This window comes from Bos javanicus, chromosome 4, assembly GCF_032452875.1.
Source record: "Bos javanicus breed banteng chromosome 4, ARS-OSU_banteng_1.0, whole genome shotgun sequence".
Taxonomy (NCBI): domain Eukaryota; kingdom Metazoa; phylum Chordata; class Mammalia; order Artiodactyla; family Bovidae; genus Bos; species Bos javanicus.
The window spans coordinates 47894289-47917603 of NC_083871.1; the positions used below are offsets into that span (position 1 = coordinate 47894289).

The window sequence follows — 23315 nt, forward strand, 5'->3', positions numbered from 1 at the left end:
ATTTATCAAAAGTCATTATAAAAGAGCCACATGAAACATTTCTGCATACGCTGTTTACTTCTGAGGTCCCTATTTTGTAATTCAGTTCCTATTATAGAGTTTTCCACATGAGGAAATGAAAGAATTGCTACCTTCTAATACTAAGACTTGCTACTTCCTGATAAGAACTGTCTCTTGGTTTTCTCCCCTTTTCCTTGGCTTCCAGGCAACTCCAAAAAATGTCTAATCACAGCAACTATATTAATTATTACGACTTAGGAATTCACTCCTCCATTCTAGGATCATAATTTCCTATTCTTTTTGTAAACCAGATAGCCTGCTATTACAGCAGCTTCAAATTTTAGAAAGGAAAAAAAAAAATTTTAGAAAGAGCTGCTAAGATGACAACAAGTCTGTGCTCACTCAAAAAGCTACTTTCTAAGTTTTACAAAACACGCTTTTACTGAATACCAGCTAAGTGACCAATAAATAAAATAAGTAAAAATAAAAAAATTATTTATTCTTGGACTTCCCAACTCAGTCCCCTAAAAAGAAAAACTGCATTAGACTCTTGCGATTAACTATGGCTCCAAGTTCTTTGCGGCTCCTTCCATCAAGAGGTCTAATTTATCTCTTCATCCCTGATTCTGGGATGTTCCTATGATTTGCTTTTGACCAAAAGAATATAGCAGAAGCCATATTTATAACTTCCAAGCTTCTGTTTCAAGAGGTTTTTTATAGCTTCTACTCTCATTTTCTTAGAACCTTGAGACTGCCCTGTTGTAAAGAAGCCTAAGTCAAGGAAAGAAGTCCAACAGTCCCAGTTACCTAAGCTGAGGTTCAGACATGAATGGGAGTGAGGCCACTTTAGACTGTCCCTTATCTGAGCTGAACCCCTACCTGAATGCAGACACGTAAGTCCAAGCAAGACCAGCAGAGAACCATTCAGTCAACCGCAGAATCATGTGAGGGGGTGGGGGGTAGTTTGTTATATAACAGTAGAAAACTGATGCAACTCCTAACTTGAACTCTATGACAAATCACCTCTTACCTAAGCATTCTGCTTCTGAAATTCTTCTTTCGTAATTTCAGTGATTCCAGTGCCCCAGCCTATGAGTATCCTACTTCTAACTAATCTTTAGCTTCTCTTCCTCTTTATACTGCTGCTGGTTATCCTTCTAAAGCAGAGTTTTATTCAGGTTGTGTCATTCCTTAAAATGCTTTAGTGGCTATCTATTCCACAGAGGAAGAAGGCCAATTCATGTTGAAATCTGAGGCCTTCTGCAATCTTGCCTTATTTATCATCTAAAGGTTTATCCTTTATGATATAGTCCACTTTTTTGCTATAGTCTCCTTTGGGCTACTTGTCGTCCAAAGAATACCTCAACTCTTCATTCTTTCATGAAGAATACCTTCATGAAATGGAAAAGGTTTTTTTTCCCCCATACACAGAATTCACTACTTCTGCTACCAATTTAGCGTTTGTACTTGTATTAGTGTTTAGTTAAGAATAAATTGCTCCTCCTCCAAAGGCTGTTAAGTAACACATACCTTACTCTAATATCTGTGCCCAGCACTTCTGGGGTATATAACTAGTAATCAATATTCATTTGCTGATTTAATTCAATCAACTCATAATTTTAACTTAGAATGATATTATCTAGGAGTATGAGAAAGATAGAAAACATAATGTGAAAAACTCTAGTTGAGTTATAAAGGTAGAAGATTGACCTTACCCCTCGAAAAATGCCAGGGAAGGAGAGAAATAACTATGAGACACAGTGATCCTTCACATCACCATTTCCTTTCCATAGTCCAACAAAATCAGCTTAAATTATACTCTTAATAAAATCACTCCCCTTTAAAAAAGATCACTGTAGATGTAAGCAAGGGAAAAAAAGGCAAGTTAGTTTGGGTTAATCCAAGGTCTAATAAAATAGGCCTTGTTGGAAACTTCTCCAAAACAGAAATTTGCCCACACAAATCAAGATAAAATTTTTAGTTGAAAACTAAGACTAAAGTAAAAGAACCTGCAAGTTTCATTTAAGAAGTGTTCATTATATCATTACTGTGCAGAATAAAGAATTTCAAAGAATGAGAAACGGTGTGGTATAGTAGAAAGGGGACTGGACCTACTCTGTTAACTAGTCCCTTTGCCCTTCAGGGCTCAATTTCCTCATCTGTGAAATGAGGGCATTTGATCAGTGTAATAGTTTATAAAGTCACCTTTGATTTTTAACAGCAAAAAGGTTTTGTTTTTTTGGTTGGAAGAAACTGTTAAGTTTAGCCCAACATGCTCATTCTTCAGCCCCTCTTAAGTCTGAGATACCTCTGAAGAACTCTTAAGCTCTCCTAAATACGTTTTGAAATCTGATTTGAGGACTAAGATTTCTTCTAGCACTGATATTAAAATTGATAGAGCAATTCAGTAATTTTTCTGGGTTTTAAAATTCAGTGTATGGTGAATAAAAGAATCTTACTAATAACTCTGCACAAGGAATTCCCTGGTGGTCCAGTGGTTAGGACTTGTACTTTGACTGCTCTGGTTCAAGTCCTGGTTGGGGAACTAAGATCCTGCAAACTGTGCAATGAGGCCAAAAAATAAACCCCACAAAAAAACAAACTTTGCACATACTGGGAGGGTGAAATGGAAAGAATACTACTAAGCACTATTATTTTAAATGTTTTAAATTAAGCATTTCCTGAAGAAAATCTTAAGTTTTTAAATAACAAGCTTTTTGGATTTGGTAACAGATTGGATTTACAAGGTAGTAAACTTGGGTGGGAGATGGCTAAGACAAAGATGAACCACCTTTATCCTCTAACCCACAGAAGAGGCAAAGTCATTCTGAGAAAGTGTTTTCTGGAGACATGGTATTTAAACACAATTAAAAAAAAACCACAGGATCTATCAGAAAGGGATTGTTTCAGAACATATATTTTTGTGCCTTAGATAAAAATACATACCAAGGACTGAAATTATTTAAATAATATATATTAGAAGGTAAACTTGATAAGCAGATGAAAATAGGGAACTTTTTTCCCTTCAAAATCTAAATCTCATATTGGATTTTGTATTTAATAATCTTTAAAAATATATTTGCTAACAAACTAAGATGTCCACAATTTATAAAAACATCAACTTTTTTTTTTTTAGTGAAATACATCTAAATAATGATAATTAAAACAGGTACTTAAAATTTTTTTCAAGGCTAGTATTTTTCACTTTCTAAAGAAAAACATACTTGAAAAGCAAGGTAGACTTGGAACTAGTTCTGTGTCATAAATATCTGCTTTATGAGACTCCAATTCAACACAGGGTAAGAGTACTTATTGACTAAATCCTCAACCAGAAAACCAAAAAGAAAAAAAGTGAAAAAAGGTGATTCATAAATGATGATTTTAAAAGTAAGATTTATCTGTTTGGGATCTTTTGGCACTGAAGGTAAAATACACTAGATGATGTGGTTCTTTAAGAACTCTTCTACTTTTTTTTATAATTTCATCCCCTCAAAATAAAGTATCTGTCAGTAAAGGAGTATGAGAAGTGTTAATATGTTTCCTTTTACTCTGAGTTCACAATTCAGAGTTTTAACACATAACAGTAAACTATTTTAAATCTTTATTTTAGTTAATTGTTCATTGTTTCAGAGCCTGTTAGGCTATTAAAAATTTTTCTAAACTGTTTCTAGTCTTTATAAATGAATCCCAAATGTATTATTTTATAATATAACAAATTAGTTTTACCAATAAACTAGTGAGATAAAGCATACAAAGCACCAAGTAATCACCTCTCAGATAATAGGGTGAAATTTCTATAGTGAACCTTGAATGTATTTAGATGAGAAATACCAGGTGGTAGAGTCTAGGCCCTAAACTGATTAGATTAGAATAAAGAAAACGATTACTAAAAGTCTTAAGTTACTAAAGATGTACCTGTGCTGTTTTTATACTCTTTCTCTATGGTGGTATATATTTAGGATTGCAACAAATAAGATGGAGGCCAGCTGAGTTTTAACTGTTAACGATTTTTTACAATTTAAGATTAGATTTTGGAAGGTAATTTAAAGATTATTTAGTCCAACTGTCATTTTATAGGTGAGGAAACTGAGGCCTGAGAGGTTTAGGAAGTGGTAGGAGGTTACATAAACTTCATTAGTAGCAATTTTTAAACTAGAATTCCAGTTTCATTAGTAGCAATTTTTAAACTAGAATTCCAGTTGAATGGTTTTTACATCTACAATTAATGTTAAGAATGAAAAGCAAAACAAAAAACAATTCACCTCAACCCAGTTTGTAAGCCAGTAACACTCCGGATCTGTGTTTTCCACTGTGAAGAGAACATTTCCTCTCGGAATGACAGAGCCCTCAGGAACAGCTTTCACTTCTATTGGAAGATGCCCATCATATTTCTGGTAAAAGACAATAATGAAATTATTCATTCAACAGATGGTACACCATTACCATTACATATTTTACAGAAGCTAAACTTACTGTCAGAGAAATTACAATTGTAGATCTTACTATATTGCTAGTAATATGGTCAGAATATGTTTATCCTCCTGAAATAAAATTAGCTATTATGATTAACAGTTTAGTATTACTAATTTTTAAAATTTTATGCTGTCAAAGTACTTTTGCTAAGAAAAATTGTCACTTGAAGATAATTTCAAAACAAAGTTGTTTTCCTCTTCTTTCCCCTTCAAAGAGTTTATTCCAACATATTCTAAGAGCACTATCTTTCTTCTAAGTAGTCTTCTTTTCCATCAAAGAAAGGCTAATGACTGGAAGATTAAATAATGAACTGCTGTTAGAGAGCAAAATAAAATGAACAAACTAAAAAAGAAAAGAACTCTCTGCCAGTAGAAGAATCTTGAATAGGTTTTCTCTATACTGGCAGTAGACCTCACACTATTTTGGTAGTAGACTATAACTAGGTATAGTTTCTAGAACTTTTGCAATCAACATCCAAGAGCAACAAGTCTCTCCCAGATTAGGCTGAGGATATAGTAGCTACATGTTACTAGATACTTAATTAAGCCTCCCCTTTTTTAAAGTTAAAAGCTGGTTAACTTTTGGCTAGTAAGGTAGGTTGTTTCAGAAATCCTGGCAGTTTACGTGATTTGGGACAAGATAACTAGATTAAAAAAAAAAAAAAATTCACGATTCTCGAGGTCTCAGATTCTATGCTTGTAAAATCGGATTATACAAGATTATTTCTAGAGAATCTATGAATCCCTAAGATTCTCTGAATATAAAATGAAAAGATTTACCACCTTGACGACTGAGAATTATATTACTAAGCACAGCATCTAACTTAACCATAATTGTTATCCTCAAAACAAATCAAATGAGTTAAATGAGGTAGTTAGCCAATAGATTTTACTGACCTTACTTAAGATATGGAAAACTAGCAGATAGCTTACCCAACTTCTTCATGGAGCCAAAATTACCAAATAGTAAAATTCAGTATTACAATATAGGCATGAAAGTTAAAGCATTTCTTATCACTTTGTGTTTGGTAGTTTACAATGAAAAACACATTCATTTTAGAGATAATTAACATGGAAAGATGTCAGTAGATCCCATTCTCCACCTATCTATGTAATATAGAAAACGGCCAGGGGACAATTCAACTTTTAACTCAATTTCCATGTCTTTGGATGCCCAAAAGTTTAAGCAAGGAATCCAAATGTGTTAGATAGGATATTACAGTACAATAAAGAATGAAAATTCATTTCACAGATCTGTACCAAACTATTCTAACTATTCAGTAAAGGAAATGTCCTAGAATTGTATAGTGATAGATTCATACCATCTATTTTCTTAGGTATTCTATAGTCCAGAAAATAGGCTCAAACTTTCAAGTTGCCCCACGCCCTTTCTTAATCATATGTATTTTCAGATAAAGGATTAAATCACCTTTCTGATTTGCTAGTTATTTAAACTGTAATACATATTGTATCAAACTGCTTAGACATGCTATAGATTCTTGATACTAATCATGAGGAAAAACAATTGAACGTACCTTTAACTTCTCACAAGAATATCTAAATAGATATTAGTTATAGGTTCCCATACAGACAATAGTTGTAATTATAGCTGATCCTTGAACGATGTGGGGGTTAGAGGCACCCCCTGCCAACGGTCGAAAATCCAGTCAGCCTTACTTACAGTATTACTGTATTACTTACAGCCAGCCTCTGTAACCGCAATTCCTCTGTATCTGTGGTTCTGCATCTGCAGATTCAACCAACTGCAGGCTTGTAGTGCTGTAGTATTTACTACTGAAAGATACTCCATGTAGAAGTGGACCTGTGCAACTCGAACCTGGTTTTCAAAGATCAACTGTATAGCCTAATCTTCTATTCAAATTCTGGCAAGAAATTTTGAACTAAAAGTAAAACCAAAATACAAAATACACATTTTTTACCTCAAGAATGTAGTTCCATCCCTTTTCATTAAAGACATCATCTTGGAAATGCTCTCTGTATACCTCTTTGGCTTCTTGGATCTTCTCTTTGGTCACTACTTTACCTAAAAAAATAAACATCTCCTGTTTACATTTCTGAAGGCATGCTGTGAATTGCTGAGTTGTCATAGGATTAATGTCTCTAGCTATTTCACACATTCTATAGATTAAAAAACAAGAACTGAGAGGTTAAATGATTTACCCAGAGTCAACAGCAGAGTCAGAAAAGGAATCTGCACTTCCAACCACTCATAAGCAGAAGCATAAAAGTTAATTATGTGAAAAACAAATTTGCAGTAGAAGAGATTTTTATATGTGTGTATGTATATATATTTTAAATTACAGTAACAAATTCACTTCTAGGGAGATTTTTAAAAAACCTGTGTTAATTTATACAGTCTTCAGATTTGAGAGTAAGCCTTTGACATGTGGTTTCCAGGTTAACCTGTTTACTTTATTCATAAAGTATATCTTTGGAGGCTGACAATCCAATAATTTTCACAGTTCCTACGTTGTTGCCACCCCCGCCCTCCCATACACCTTTAGCTAACTTTATCTATCAAATGAGAATAATACCTACTTATAGTGTGGTTGTGAGAACTAAATGAGTTATGACATCTGAATAAAAGTTCTTAGAATGCTGGCCTATAACAAGCCATATATTTTAGCTGTAATTAATAATAAATAACACTTTATAAAGCTTTTAAGCTGAAGGAAATTGAAGTGTAACATTAGTCTTTGGTAACTCTCTAAATAAGATCAGTAGTAAACTTATGTAAAACATCTTGGGTAATTGTGTTGTAATGAAGTACTTTTGATATCCAAGTATATTTTCAATAGCACAACATATCTCAACTATCTAATCTTAAAACTGCCAATGTTACAGAAAAAATTATCTGCATAAAATTCAACTTAATCTGTATTCAATTCTGAGATTACTTTTATTTGAAAAGGTAAAAATGAAGTTTTCCAAAATGTATAGAAACCTTTGGAACTATTTCCCCACCCTCCAAATGGACTTCCAAGTAATAAAGTACAAAAATTATTTGGGGGATTCTGCTTCTTTAAAATGCATTTGAGACTAACTCTACAGTTACAAGTAGTTTTGAAACATAGGCCTTTAAGGTAAAAGTGACTAGCATAAACATATTCTAACTGCTATCACAACTCAAAATGAGTTTCCAGGTCAGTAACAAATCCTTTATTTTGAATTAGTGACTAAAGTCTGCCAACAAACCAGATGACTCTCAGAAAATTATTCACTTCTCTAAATTTCTTCCCAAGCTTATTAGTTTCAGAAAATCTCTCTCCTATTTAGACCACCAAGTACATACAAATTATACAATTTAATGCTTTCAAATTAACAGATTTCTAAAAATTTCAAAAGAACCCCTAATGTAATTAATATCAAAATTAGACTCTTCAAAAAGTTACTTCAAATAATAAAATATGACAGTATAGGAGAACAACTATGAAGAGGTATATGAAAACAGTATTTTAAACATATTAGGAAAAGCAATACCTTTTAAATACTTATGAAGAATGTACTGCAATCCATAAAATACTGTTTCCTCATATTTCACCTTCCTTATTTTCGAGTTTTCGGTCTTCTTTTCACGGCATTCAAAGTAGGAATAAACTTTGCTTGTGTTGGGTGGGTACTGTTTATAGTGAGTAACCTATATGAAAGAGAAATACTTGAATTAGAAAATACCAGAAGAACAGAATAACTTGAAATTATGTAAAAACTAGATAAAATATACTGATTTGCTATTGATGAGCTTCTTTTCCGGCGATAAAGAATAAAAAGTAAGTATCGTGCTTATTGTTGTTTAGTTGCTAAGTCATGTCCGACTCTTTTGCAACCTTATGGACTGTAGCCTGCCAGGCTCCTCTGTCCATGGGATTTCCTAGGCAAGAATACTGGAGTGGGTTGCCATTTCCTTCTCCAGGGGATCTTCTCCATCCAGGGACTGAATCCATGTCTCCTGCATTGGCAGATGGGTCCTTTAGCACCAAGCCACCAGGGAAGCCCCATTATGATTAAGACACTGTTAATACTTCGGTATCTTAAATTCAAAATCACAGGCGAGTATAAATTTTTATAAACAGACTGGATTTAAGGAAGTACATAGCCTCTATAGAACCGGACACTTGGGGAGAAAAATTAAAAAAAGGTATCTCGTTTACTCTTGGTGAACAGTCTTCATTTGGGAAAGAGAAGCAGCTGCCTGGGGGGATATACAACATACAAGAATGAACTGAAAGCAGAATTTGGTACTGTTACTATTTAAGTGTGGAACGCTCATCAAGTCAATAGTCAATGACTTCTTCAGGCTCTCCATCTGCATAGTGAGGTACTGGAAACGATCTCTTCTAGTCTTCATAGTGACACTGTGAAAACCTGGATGAAAGCAACAGCAGCAGCAGTGGAAAAAAATACCCTGTTCTGTAATTTTTTCTCAAACCACCTCTGAATTGCAAAATATATGCCTATACAATTACAACATTAAATCCTTGTGGATTTAAAGATATGAAGAGGTGTTATTACAAATCTCTCTTCCATGAATTTAGGTAAGGGCCACTGTTGAAAATTTATTTGTTTTTGTTTTCTGTGTTCATTATAATCTGAATTTATTACATTTTAATATGGTTACAATATTTTACCAATAAAAAACAACTAGAAGAATACTGTGTATTTTCCTATTTGAAAAAATAGGAATAATAATGCCTTAAAGCTTACAGATAGGGTGATGAGTCAGGGTAATGGTGGAATAAATGTTTGCAGATGAGTTTCATGGACGACTGCTGTGAACATAAACCATTTTCCCTGTTTACTTCTGATCTCAAGTTTCAGAAAAACTAATGTTTTCCCTGTTTGGCTGCACAATCTCAATCCAAGTAAAACTTGGCTTTAATCTAAAGAATCTTTGTGGCTTAACACAAAAACTCTAAAATGAATACAGAAAGAAAAAAAGTCACAAATGTTTAAAATATGTTTCCTTTCTCATTGAAGCAACTTACAACTCTGTCTAATAGCCCCCTGATGCTGCTTACAGGTAACCTTGGAGGTGAATCTTTATTGTTAATACGTGGTCTGTTGCCTAAGTCAGGTAAGAGTTGCAACTTTCTGTTTTGCTCATCTATGCATCCCAGGTGATGCAGTGGTATAAAAAAACCCCTTGCCAATGCAGGAGCCGCAAGAGACGCAGGTTAGATCCCCGGATCAGAAAGATCCCCTGGAGATGGAAATGGCAACCCACTCCAGTATTCCTACCTGGAAAATTCCATGGGTAGAGAAGCCTGGCAGACTATAGTCCATGGGGTCTCAAAGAGTTGGACTGAACACACACAGGCAGTTATCTATATATTACAAGGTATATGGAAGCTTCATCAAAACTAGCATAGGGACTTCCCCGGCAGTCCAGTGGTTAGGACGCTGTGCTTCCACCACAGGGGGTATAGGTTTGACCCCTGATCAGGGAACAAAGGTTCCTCATGTGCATGTGTGTTAGTCACTCAGTCATGTCTGACTCTCTGCGATCCTATGGACCCTAGCCTGCCAGGCTCCTCTGTCCACAGACTTCTCCAGGCAAGAACACTGGAGTATGGTGCCATTTCCTTCTCCAGGGATCTTCCCAAACCAGGGATTGAACCTGGGTCTCCTGCACTGCAGGCAGATTCTTTACCGTCTGAGCCATCAGGAAAGCCCACATGCTGCATGGCGAGGCCAAAACAAAAACAAAAAACCCTAGAAGTACATGTCAGTTTTTTAAAGTTAGAACTCAGGGGCTGATGCCAGTGTAAATTTCAGATTTAAAAAGTAGTTCAGTGAAGTAGCTAATACAGAGGCTGCTGCTGCTAAGTTGCTTCAGTCATGTCTGACTCTGTGCAACCCATAGACAGCAGCCCACCAGGCTCCTCTGTCCCTGGGATTCTCCAGGCAAGAATACTGGAGTGGGTTGCCATTTCCTTCTCCAAGCCAATACAAAATCCAGAGCAATTAAGTCTATTAGCTGATTCATTAAAATGCAAAAACATGCATATGTATATATAGGCATGATAATCACAGTAATAAATGATTACTACTTTAACTACTTAAGAAACTGGTTAGAAAAAGATATCACCACTTGAAAATGTACACAATGTATATATGTATACATATAAATATATACATTTTATATACATGTATATAAAAATGAAAATGTCCAGTTTACAATCTAAATAACTCCAATTTCCTTAGTGGGAATAAGCAGTGAGGTGGGAGAAAAGTCAGCTCTGATGAAGTAAAATTTGAACAAAGATTCACAGTTGTGACTCAGTAGTTATTGGACCTTTTTCAAGGTTCACATACTTAATGGTGCACCTTTAATAGTTTATAATAGTTTACTTTTTCTATATCAGATTTAAAAGTATTAGAAGGCAAATGAATTATTTTCTTCTTCTGAGTAGACCAAGCAGTCAAAAGCTAAATGGAAATGTACCTAAGCTATTTAATTCCACCTTGGTTTAAAAGTATACTAAAGATTTTCCATCCTACAAATACAGTTCCTGTTATGGACAATAATGAAATACGTTTATATAATTTTAAAGCTTTACTTGTGTTCTTTAATTATGGTACTTAAAACCTTTGCGTAAGTATTCAGAATGTCTCTCTGAAAACAAACATTAAAAATACAAAGTTGTCTAGGCTTAGTTAGATATAACGTATGACTTCTAAAATCTTTGGAGAAACTTAAGAGAACTATTTAAGAATTCAGCTAAACAATCAGCAAACTCTCTGGCAATTAACTATGGAACAATTTACTATCAACCACTTACTAACAGCCAATATATTTGAAAAGAATAAAATATAATAGTATGTTCCGATCTGTTTATATACTGGCATATACATTGTTTAAATGGGAAAAAATTTTTAAACAGAGCTTCTTGGTAAATATTTTCTAAAATAGCTCATTTTAGTTGTGCTAAGTTTACTGTCCTCTTCATTTTACTAAACTTCATTTCTGCTAAACTTGTCACCCTAAGCCCCTTGGAACTTTTATCAGAAAATGAGATGATATAGCAGAAATTCAAATCAATACATTTTTATTTTATAAACAGTTAATTCATTCACAAATATATACTCTACCTGCTGTGTAATCAGGCACTGGTTCAGATGCTAAGGATGGGGAAGTAAAATAGACTGACATAGTCCCTAGTCTCACTGGGCTAGTGAGGGCTGCTGCTACTGCTGCTGCTGCTAAGTCACTTCAGTCATGTCCGACTCTGTGCGACCCCATAGACAGTAGCCCACCAGGCTCCCTCGTCCCTGGGATTCTCCAGGCAAGAACACTGGAGTGGGTTGCCATTTCCTTCTCCAAAGCATGAAAGTGAAAAGTGAAAGTGAAGACGCTCAGTCGTGTCCGACTCTTAGCGACCCCATGGACTGCAGCCTACCAGGCTCTTCCATCCATGGGATTTTCCAGGCAAGAGTACTCGAGTGGGGTGCCATTGCCTTCTCCAAGTGAGGGCTGAGAGGTCATAACATAATTTCAGAGCTAGATGGATGCTATGAAAAATTAAGGCATGGGAGACTAAATAGGAGGCCAGGAAGGCTTCTTCTGAGATAGTGACATGTGAACAAGATCTAAATGACAAGGAAATAGGAAATATTTTGACTTCAGGGTCAGAACAGAAATGAAGACCACTGTGGTTGGTGCTTAGAGAATGAGGAGGAGGTACATGAAGTCAGAGAGAGATGCAGGGACAAGATCACATAAGACTCACAGGCTACCTCAAGTGGGGAAGCCACTGGTATGCTTTAGGCTAGAGTGATTATGATCTGATTCACATTTGACAAGCCTGGCAGAGGTGGAGAGTAGATTACAGGGTGACCTGAGTGGATGCAGGAGTATCAGTAAGAGACTATTGCCAAAACTCAGATCAGGTGAGAGATGATGACTCAATATCTTTGAAGAAGTAGGCTGATAGATTAGATTTGGGAAAAAGAGGGGGAGAATTTTATGATGTTGCCTAGATTTTTGGCTTGAGCAACTGAGTGAATAATGGTGCCATTTGCTGAGACGAGGAAAGGCATGGAAGGACTGGGTAGGGAAATCAAGAGCTTAGTTTTAAGTATGGTAAGTAAACACTAACAAAAAGCTTCATAATATTCAAAATTAAGTGACCTGCCAAAAGAGCACTCTTAAATCATATTGTTTTTCAGCACTGCCTTGAACTTCCACCACTTGAGAAAATGGCTGTACAACAAATTTAAATTTATAAAATGAGAAAATAACAAATTTCTCTTAATATTCTCCACAAAGACTACCCCTAAAAATGTTTCTTAAACTGACATAGCCTTCCTGCAACTAACAGAATCCCGCCAGCACATAAATATATGTGTGATGAAGAACAGAGACACAAGGGAAAATGTAGCTCTTCTAATAAACCTAAATTTCAGTTATGTGGTTGATTTTACTTCATGAAAAAATAAGCTTCTAAAAACTGCACTCCCAGTGTCAATTAACCATGTATGACAGTTCAAGAGAAATATGAGAAGTATTACAGTTGCATAGAGTTTTTCTGTGACAGCAAAGTATACTTTTCTCCTGAGCTTCTCTAGATTTCCTATAAGGTTGACATAATATATTTCCAAGAGCTTTCCTCCCACATTGGTATCACATGACCAAAGGTAACTACTACTAACCTACTTTCACAGTTATAATCACTAAGAAATAATCACAAGCCAACATTTCAACACTACCATGTGTATATAAGAGCATATGGAGTAACAGACTCGAAGTCACAAATGAAGCTATGTTACCTGTGTAATATCTAAGGGCATTTGTAGGAGGCACTTATTAAGACTCTCTACCTTTTCAAAAGTAATGAGCCAGAAACAGCAAAAATCATAATGGATTTTTTCTTCTTTTCAATATTATTCAGGATTTCTCAACCCCTGTCCTTCTGTTGCTCCAGAAAATGACTCATTGCTATTTGGCTTATAAAGCACTACTAACATCAAAATACAATTTAAGGATTTGGGGATTATATTATTTTAGTGAAGGGGAGAAATTATAAAACCAGCCATTATCATTATGCTGCCTCTTCCCTTGACTCTGGTAGAATTCCTAGCAACTTACACCTTTTCTTGGCACACCTTTAAGAGAGATTTCATAAACTGACAAAAAGGCTATCAGTTTCTGGTATTTTTGTTTTGCAAGATACTCTACAATTATTGCTGGCCTCATCCAGTTTTTCTATGAAGTATATTCATGATTTACATATAGGATTTTATTTCTGTTGCCTGGGTTTTTCCTGTAATTCATAATATAAAACTTACTGGGAAAACGCTATCCTAAGAATGCACAGGTGCTCTCTGACATACAAACTACAGCAGGACCACACTTCTCACAGGGTTTAGGCTGCCACTGGAGCTGTTTTAACCATACTTAAGTGTTCAGAATTGGTGAAGGAGAAGCAACTTTGAAAAACAAGGAACAGTTCAGAGGAAGACACTGGTAGCTCAAGTCTGAGGCAGGACTAACTTACCCATAGGAATGATTGTCATCTAGCCCCAAATCTTTAACCCCAAAATGCCCAAATAAGATTTGTTATTCTGCCACTTATGAGGAAGCAAGCTGTTTTTCAAAAAGCTACCTTGGGTGCTTAATCACCATACATAAATCATACAGCCTTTTGTAACTTTTCTAAAATCAACTTTCACCCATCTTAGATTGTAATGGACATCTTTTGTCTTTTATAATACCTCAGTTCAGTTCAGTTGCTCAGTCCTGTCCAACTCTTTGTGATTCCATGGACTGCAGCATGCCAGGCCCACCTGTCCATCACTAACTCCCAGAGCTTACTCAAACTCATGTCCATCCAATCTGTGATGCCTTCCAACCATCTCATCCTCTATCATCCCCTTCTTCTCCCGCCTTCAATCTTTGCCAGGATCGGGGTCTTTTCAAATGAGTCAGTTCTTTGCATCAGGTGGCCAAAGTATTGGAGTTTCAGCTTCAGCATCAGTCCTTTCAATGAATATTCAGGACTGATTTCCTTTAGGATAGACTGGTTGGACCTCATTTCAGTCCAAGGGACTCTCAAGTCTTCTCCAACACCACAGTTCAAAAGCATCAATTCTTTGGTGCTCAGCTTTCTTTACAGTCCAACTCTCACATCCATACATATGAGTACTGGAAAAACCACAGTTTTGACTAGACGGACATTTTTTGGCAAAGTAATGTCTTTGCTTATTTAATATGCTGTCTAGGTTGGTTATAACTTTTCTTCCAAGGAGCAAGTGTCTTTTAATTTCATGGCTGCAGTCACCATCTACAGTGATTTTGGAGCCCCCCAAAATAAAGTCTGTCACTGTTCCATTGCTTCCCCATCTACTTGCCATGAAGTGATGGGACCCATTATAATACCTAATGGGTCTCTAATATTTATTAATTAATGGATGAAAATGTGTTGAATTCAAGATAACCAGTTTAAAATGACCTTTTGAGAAGCAACCCACACTGGACAGCACATTTCATAACTTATGTGTCTGACGTGGCTTAAACTGTAAATTGCTTAGAGATTTCTTTCTTGCACTGCATGTTATTTATTTTTTCCAACTGAGTCTGAATTGACAACATCTTCCATTTCAACCTGCTAACAGGCAGAATGTTCAGAAATGGTAAAACTACTCTCTGCTGTAGTTTGTTACAGACATTATCTATATAGAAGGGGAAGAAGAATGGAATAGAAATGAATCTTTTACTGATTCATTTAGTTGGAAACTGATCAGTGGTCATCCCAGAAATAAGTGGGGAAAAAAATGACTTATTTCCTTTACAAAAAAATGTTCCAAATACTTTTTTAGCACCGCAATGGCTAAGGCCAGCCCCAATGCACCTTTCCTTAGCTGGCTTATTAGCACAATGTAAATATAACCCAGTAGATAATTTTCTTTAAACCATTTTGAAAATATAAGTGGTTAACACTTAAGATTAAGTGTCCTTTTCATTTGTAACAAGAACCCAGGATGAAAACAGAAGAAACAACCACATTCATCTATTTCCTTCATTTATCATTATGTATAATGAAGTAAGAGATTACAGAAATGAATACATATTTTAAATGCCCCTTTAGTCCAAATTGTCCTGAACTGTCTGGAAAGGATACAAGCAAAAACAAAATTTCTACATGTTGTCATGTGCTTGGACATTATTCTATCTACTTGCAAAATACCTTTCTAGAGTGCCTAGACAGCCAATTATCCTTACTTCAGTTCTACCCAACCCACCCCTTGCAAAAGAACCAAATCAACAATTTAGTTTGTTCTGTTCTGTTCCACCAATACAACCAAAGCTGCTAGCTCCCTACTTTAACTGGCCAACAGTATGTAAGTACTGATAAGGATGTGTATATAATCTTCTCAGGTAATTTCCAAATAGAAGTGTAATTCTACTGCTTCTAGACTCAAGATTACCGTTGCTGTCTCCTCTTCATCCAGGAAGATTAAAAAAAAAAAAAGCAAAAATGATAAACAGGCTATGCTGCTAAGTCACTTCAGTCGTGTCCAACTCTGTGCGACCCCATAGACGGCAGCCCACCAGGCTCCCCCGTCCCTGGGATTCTCCAGGCAAGAACACTGGAGTGGGTTGCCATTTCCTTCTCCAATGTATGAATGTGAAAAGTGAAAGTGAAGTTGCTCAGTCCTGTCTGACTCTTCTCGACCCTATGGACTGCAGCCTACCAGGCTCCTCCGTCCATGGGATTTTCCAGGCAAGAGTGCTGGAGTGGGGTGCCACTGCCTTCTCCGAAACAGGCTATAAGTACCACCAAAAATGTAAGGAAAATGAAACTTAAAAACTAAATTGCAAGTGTAAAATACACAATTTATTTTACTGACTGCTGCAAACCACTGGTATAATAAAACATTAACCTGATTGAATCCTCTTGAGGGTTTTCTTGGGAGGGAGGGTGGGAAATGAAACATGTTAGTTACTAAGATGATAATCTTCTTAAAAGGTTTTATATTAGGAAGGGGATAAATACACCAACCAGTCTGACTTGAAATGGACAGGAATAAACTTTATTAAATAGGTACAAATTCGAATAGTGCTGTTAAGTATGCCTAGCTAGCAGATTAGAAAACATTAGGGTAACCACTCTTACCTTTCATCCCAGGAAACTGATGTTAAAGCAATTTTACATTCCTTATATACAATAGCTAGAGGAGCCACAAACTAAAGAAGCTTGCACACTGTTTTTAAAAGTTAAAACTTACCTTTCTTGTTATTAATACATTAAAACACTTGAAAATTATTTTAAAGATTTAGGTAAGGGGATAAAGTTTTAGAAAACTGTGAATGAGACCATTCTAAAATCACTATTAAATAAACACTCAAAATACCATGAACTAAGTAACCACAAGAGAAGCACAAGTAAACCATCCTTGATAGCACTATGGTCTCCTTGCAACTGTGTAGATTTCCATTTTAAAGTTCCATTTAAAAGACCACTCCTTAAAGAAACTTGGTTCTACTTTAAATAATAACCCACCTTAATTATCAAAAGTAGAATCTTAAACCAGCTAGGAAAAAAAGTTAAAAAAGAGGTAAAATGGGATTCTCGAAAATACTGGAATATTTAAGAAAAAAACTAAAAGAACAACAAAAAATCTGAAAACATGCTTTAATCGCTATACTCCAAACTACCATGCTGCTCAAGTAAAAACTGAAACTTATTTTGTGAAAGTGGAGTTTTCAGTCTGACATGTCATTTTTTAGGTGTCCTGGATAACAAAGCTTGTTAGTAAAGTATAATCCAGTTTACTTCAAATTTCCCTTTAACCACTCTTCCCTTTATTAATGTATGTGAGTTTCAAATAAAATGATCGGGACACCTATACATACAAGCGTCCAATAGCCATAGTAACAGAACGCTGTGTCCTCTCAACATGTTCTCTAGGTTAACTACAGTTTTTTTTAAACTTCTTGTGTTTCACTTTCCTTTTCACAGAAATCACAAAGTGGTTCTAATGGAATAAAGGCAGATCGGTCTTTGCAACAGACGATGAGGAGTGTGAGTGATCACCAGACGCAAAGGAGTTTGAAACCGAGCCCAATGGAGTGGGACTGGGGAATCGAGCAGGGCTCCCCGGAACAGACAGATAAGGGTCCTCCGCACCGGGGCCACCAGAAGAAGAACGTGGCTGGCTCCAGCAGCCCTACTAGACCTCGCCCACCCCTTCCTCGAGGAGGGACACATCTGCCGACTAAGGGGTGAGCTTGCTTGACTCAGCTCCGCGGGGGAAACCCTACTTTTCAAACCTGACTCCCTCTTTCCACGGCGGAATCCCAGGGGCCGTTACCTAACTGACCTGCTCTCTGCATGCAAGCCCTAACCAAGGCCGGCCCTGCCTGGCCCAGGACCAAAAGGCCGCACTCCTGGGGAAGGCGTGAGCTCACCCAGTGACGCCCCGGCCGTCGGGCCGCTGAGCTGCCCGGAGCCCCGGGCGGCGAGTGCGGGGAACCGGTTCGGGCCCGCCTCAACCCTTCGCCGCACCGCCCCACCACGCACCCCCCAGGCCCCGCCTCCTGCCGTCCATCCCTCCATCCCTGCTCCATCAGCCTCCTTCCCAACTGCGGCGCCAGCCTCACCTGCCCCATCCCGCCCGCCGCCGCCGCCGCCGCGCCTTCCCTCGGGGCTTCCCCAGCGCCAAGACCCCAGCCCGGCCGCCCCCGCCCCGCAGCCTCGCGCTGTTCCCCGACGCACCCTCTTCCTCCCCGAGCCTCTACCTTGTATGAGTCGGTGGCCAGGAGGATATTGAACTCGGCTTCTGCCGCAGCATTCATCTCGGGCGGGAGCGTGGGGGCCGCGCGCCGCGAACTGCCCGGCGCGGCTGCGAGGAAGGAGAAAAATGGGCTTCACCGCGCTCCGTTGCTTAAGTCACCGATCGGTCGGAGCGGGAGGGTAAGAGGAGGGGGAAAGGGAGCGAGTAGGAGGGGCCAGAGGAGGGCGGTCCCGGGAGCCGTGACGCGGCGAGGGAAGCGGCGGCGGTGGAGCGGCGGCGGAGGCGGAGCGCGCCGGCAATCTAGGGACTCCCGGCGGCCTCCTCACCCCGGCTGTCCGCCCCCGTCCCATCGCTCCGCCGGGGACGCGAGGGGCGGGGTGAGGCCGCGCGTGCGCAGATAGCAGGGGGCGGGGTGGGAAGGACGTGAGGCACGCGCCTTTCTCGGAGACGCCCACCCCGGGAAGCCGGAGGCTGAGGGGCCGCCGCGGCCCGTGACCCATGCGCACGCTTGGCTTTCATTTCCCGGCCCTACGCTGCGGGGTGGGGGCGGGGCCGGGAGGGGGCGTTCCCAGCCTCGCCACTCCTACGATTAGCCTGTTCGCCCGCCCCGCTGGCACCTTCCTATCCTTACCCAGTCCTGGCCCGTTTTCTGAGTCCTCCTGAAGTCACGCCACTGGCTGGGGGCTGAGGAGCCTCCCTCTGTCCGTCTCCCCGTCCCCCTCGCGCAGTTCCTCACCTTTGTCTCTGGCTCAGATTCAGGATCGAGCCTTTTGCCTTCATCCCTCGTGTCTCTCCTGGTCCTCCTAACCGTCTTTAAAATCTGGAGCGCTGCGCTGAGGAACAAGGGCTGAGGGGTTTGCTTAACCTGACTCATCGGCTCCACTTTCCTCCACCTCTGTGACTGAGCTCTTTGATCCTTTGAGGATGTTTTGACTTTTCCCGAGAAAATAGCCTGCACCCAAATTCGGGTGTTGAATTCAGTCCCGACAGACAATCAGAGGATAAGACCCAGTTGAGTCTAGCTTGCCGAGGAGCAATTGGCAACGGGCCACAGTCTTTGACAGGGTGCGAGACTGACTTGTGTCATCGCTGTAATCGCTCAATCTTGGGAAACGGGTTGGCAAACTGGAAATACAAAAGCAAATGAAAGGACGTCGGATGACTTCAGCCAAACGTGGACCATCCATTTGCGTAGTTCTCATACGTGGTTGCATTTTTGCGTAAAACTGATTTCCTTTGTCCCTATGATTAATAGTTTGTTTGTTTTTTTTTTTAAGATTTAGGTTTTACAAGACACAGGTTACCAGGGGAAAACCAACTTAATGAAAACTGGTACATGAACTTTGCAATTGTCATTCAAGTTAGTGGAAGTCTCATTTTATGGAGGGTAAAGGTGGAGGCTGTGAATTGAGAGAGATTCATTGTCCGAACACTGCTGCTGCTGCTAAGTCGCTTCAGTCGTGTCCGACTCTGTGCGACCCCATAGACAGCAGCCCACCAGCCTCCACTGTCCATGGGATTTTCCAGGCAAGAGTTCTGGAGTGGGTTCCCATTGCCTTCTCCGGTCCAAACACTGAGGCCTCTTCAATTAAAAGCAACTTCAGTCCAGACTATGTCTCGGAGTTAGTACAGATTCCTGACAATAGCCTCCATCTATAGGGAGATTCAGTAAAGGCAAAGATTACAGACGTGGTGAGATATCCCTAGGCGCTCACCAAGGTAATGAATAATACTAATGCATTTAGAATTATTTCAACAGCAAGGTTTAAAACAAACGAGGCTTTTTTTGGTTGACCTAACTTATGTTTACTGGGGAAAATTACTTTCAAAACTAAATTAATATTAAAATACTAAAAATTGTATTTGCGGAGATTATGTTATTAATATATTAAAGAGTACAATTCAAAGAAGAAAAATGATCCATTTTGCTCTTAATTTGGACCTTTCTTCCTTCATTCATTTAAAATTTCTATAACCTATTTTACTTAAATGACAAATGCTTTTGCTTAGCTTCCTGGAATCCATGGATGTATAACTGACCATTGTTCTGTGTGCGTGTGTGTGTGTCAGGGGCGGGGAATAGAATTCTGATTACAAAGTGGGCTTTGTTTATGGTAGCATAAAGTTTAAGCTTCAGTCTTTGAATTGAATTTACAGTTTTAAGGTGAAAAGGCTTAATATCAGTGCAATTAAATATGCTATTAACATTGCTTGTTAAATGCAGAAACAGTCATAAGGCCTGCACTCAGCAGCAACTTGAACACAGAGCAGTTTCCAGAGGATAAGAGGAATATGAAGTCATGTTACCAATAGAAAAGGCTCCATTTGTCTAAGGTAGAATTAGGCATCAGGGGTATCAGACTGCTAATGCAGGAAATGTGGGTTCAGTCTCTGGGTCGGAAAGATCCCCTGGAGAAGGAAACGGCAACCCAGTCCAGTATTCTTGCCTGGGAAATGCCATGGACAGAGGAACTGGTGGGCTGCAGTCCCTGGGGTCACAAAGAGTCGGACACAACTTAGCGACTAAACAACAACAAATATGTAACTACATGTTTAAGCAGGACCAATTTTTAATTAATTAGGATTTAGAACTATGAAATTATCACCAAATACAAAGTAGAGATTTCATTTTCAAGTGGCCTTCTGTGAAAGACAATTTAATAGCTAGCATTTAGTATATTTATCAAGTAGCATCAGTCAGTCAGTCAGTTCAGTTGCTCAGTTGTGTCTGACTCTTTGCGACCCCATGAACCGCAGCACACCAGGCCTCCCTGTCCATCACCAACTCCCGGAGTCCACCCAAACCCATGTCCATTGTGTCAGTGATGCCACCCGACCATCTCATCCTCTGTCATCCCCTTCTCCTCCTGCTCTCAATTTTTCCCAGCATCAGGATCTTTTCCAGTGAGTCAGCTCTCCACATCAGGTGGCCAAAGTATTGGAGCTTCAGCTTCAACAACAGTCCTTCCAATGAACACCCAGGAGTGATCTCCTTTAGAATGGACTGGTTGGATCTCCTTGCAGTCCAGGGGACTCTCAAGAGTCTTCTCCAACACCACAGTTCAAAAGCATCAATTCTTTGGCTTTCAGCTTTCTTTATAATCCAACTCTCACATCCATACATGACTACTGGAAAAACCATAGCCTTGACCAGATGGACCTTTGTTGGCAAAGTAATGTGTCTGCTTTTTAATATGCTGTCTAGGTTGGTCATAACTTTCCTTCCAAGGAGTAAGCGTCTTTTAATTTCATGGCTGCAATCACCATCTGCAGTGATTTTGGAGCCCAGAAAAATAAAGTCAACCACTCTTGCCACTGTTTCCCTATCTATTTGCCATGAAGTGATGGGACCAGATGCAATGATCTTAGTTTTCTGAATGTTGAGCTTTAAGCCAACTTTTTCACTCTCCTCTTTCACTTTCATCAAGAGGCTCTTTAGTTCTTCACTTTCTGCCATGTGGGTGGTGTCATCTGCATATCTGAGGTTATTGAGATTTCTCCTGGCGATCTTGATTCCAGCTTGTGCTTCCTCCAGCCCAGTGTTTCTCATGATGTACTCTGCATATAAGTTAAATAAGCAGGGTGACAATATACAGCCTTGACGTACTCCTTTTCCTGTTTGGAACCAGTCTGTTGTTCCATGTCCAGTTCTAACTGTTGCTTCCTGACCTGAATACAGGTTTCTCAATAGGCAGGTCAGGTGGTCTGGTATTCCCATCTCTTTCATCTCCAGATGGTCAACACTGAAATCAGATTGATTATAACCTTTGCAGCCAAAGATGGAGAAGCTCTATACAGTCAGCAAAAACATGACCGGGAGCTGACTGTGGCTCAGACCATGATCTCCTTATTGCCAAATTCAGACTTAAATTGAATAAAGTGGGGAAAACCACTAGACCATTCAGATATGACCTAAGTCAAATCAAGTAGTATCAGTTCAGTTCAGTTGCTCAGTCATGCCCGACTCTTTGCGACCCCATGAACTGCAGCATGCCAGGCCTCCCTGTCCATCACCAACTCCTGGAGTTTACCCAAACTCATGTCCATCGAATCGGCGATGCCATCCAGCCATCTCATCCTCTGTCGTCCCCTTCTCCTCCTGTTCTCAATCCCTCCCAGCATCAGAGTATTTTCTAATGAGTCAACTCTTCGCATGAGGTGGCCAAAGTATTGGGGTTTCAGCTTTAGCATCAGTCCTTCCAAAGAACACCCAGGAATGATCTCCTTTAGGATGGACTGGTTGGATCTCCTTGCAGTCCAAGGGACTCTCAAGAGTCTTCTCTAACATCACAGTTCAAAAGCATCAATTCTTTGGCGCTCAGCTTTCTTCACAGTCCAACTCTTACATCCATACATGACCACAGGAAAAACCATAGCCTTGACTAGATGGACTTTTGTTGGCAAAGTAATGTCTCTGCTTTTTAATATGCTATCTTGGTTGGTCATAACTCTGGAGATCTGAAAAACTGTTTCTCATAGGTCTCCACAACATGACAAATAATGATAAAAACAAAGACTCAAATGGGCCCCCAACTTTGTGCAAAACCCAGGATTAATCTACTATTCCTACCAAATAGCTAGTCGAAGCAGGGTAAATTGGGCATCCAGCCCCTTGTTTATTTCCTTCTGAATGTTATAAAAGGCCTGCAACTCATCCATTTGATCAAGGTGGTTATTCCTGCACCACTCCTATTTCCACACACCCCTCCATTCAGCCTTGGCACACTTTTGTATTTCAAAGTTGCCTCAGGTATTCTAATCAGACTTGAGTTCACCTCAGTAACAGTGGAGAAGTAGGTGTGGAACTCACCCACCTGGAACTCCTGACAATGGTTATCCATCATGCTTCATAACTTTCTCCAGCCTTACAAGCCACAACATTTGTTAAAAATGTTAAAGAGGAAATTTTAAATTAAACTTAGACCTTTTCTTATTTCTGTGGCCCTTTGGGACACCTCAGAGTTCTAATTCATAAGGAAAATGCATTATTTATAGAAGCACACGGGTTTTCATGAATCTGATTATCAGTGCCCTTAACTCCTGAAGCACTCAGTTTGTTGGATCTGCTGCAATCACATAAAGACACAC

The 23315-nt window shown here is 39.0% G+C and overlaps 1 protein-coding gene across 2 annotated transcripts in view; it reads right to left on the reverse strand.

The window, feature by feature from the left end:
• Positions 1–18578, reverse strand: part of NAMPT (nicotinamide phosphoribosyltransferase) — a 40361-nt gene extending 21783 nt beyond the window's left edge. Inside the window, exons 1-4 of one of the 2 annotated variants that reach the window (XM_061413961.1) lie at positions 18232–18578; positions 7974–8130; positions 6413–6516; positions 4263–4391 (exon numbers count right to left, since the gene is read on the reverse strand). In XM_061413961.1, coding sequence (XP_061269945.1) covers positions 4263–4391; positions 6413–6516; positions 7974–8130; positions 18232–18288 — 447 coding nt within the window. In that variant the 5' untranslated portion in view covers positions 18289–18578. The remainder of the gene's footprint in view (positions 1–4262; positions 4392–6412; positions 6517–7973; positions 8131–18231) is intronic. The other variant, XM_061413962.1, reaches the window with a different exon arrangement.
• Between the last annotated feature and the right edge of the window lie 4737 nt (positions 18579–23315).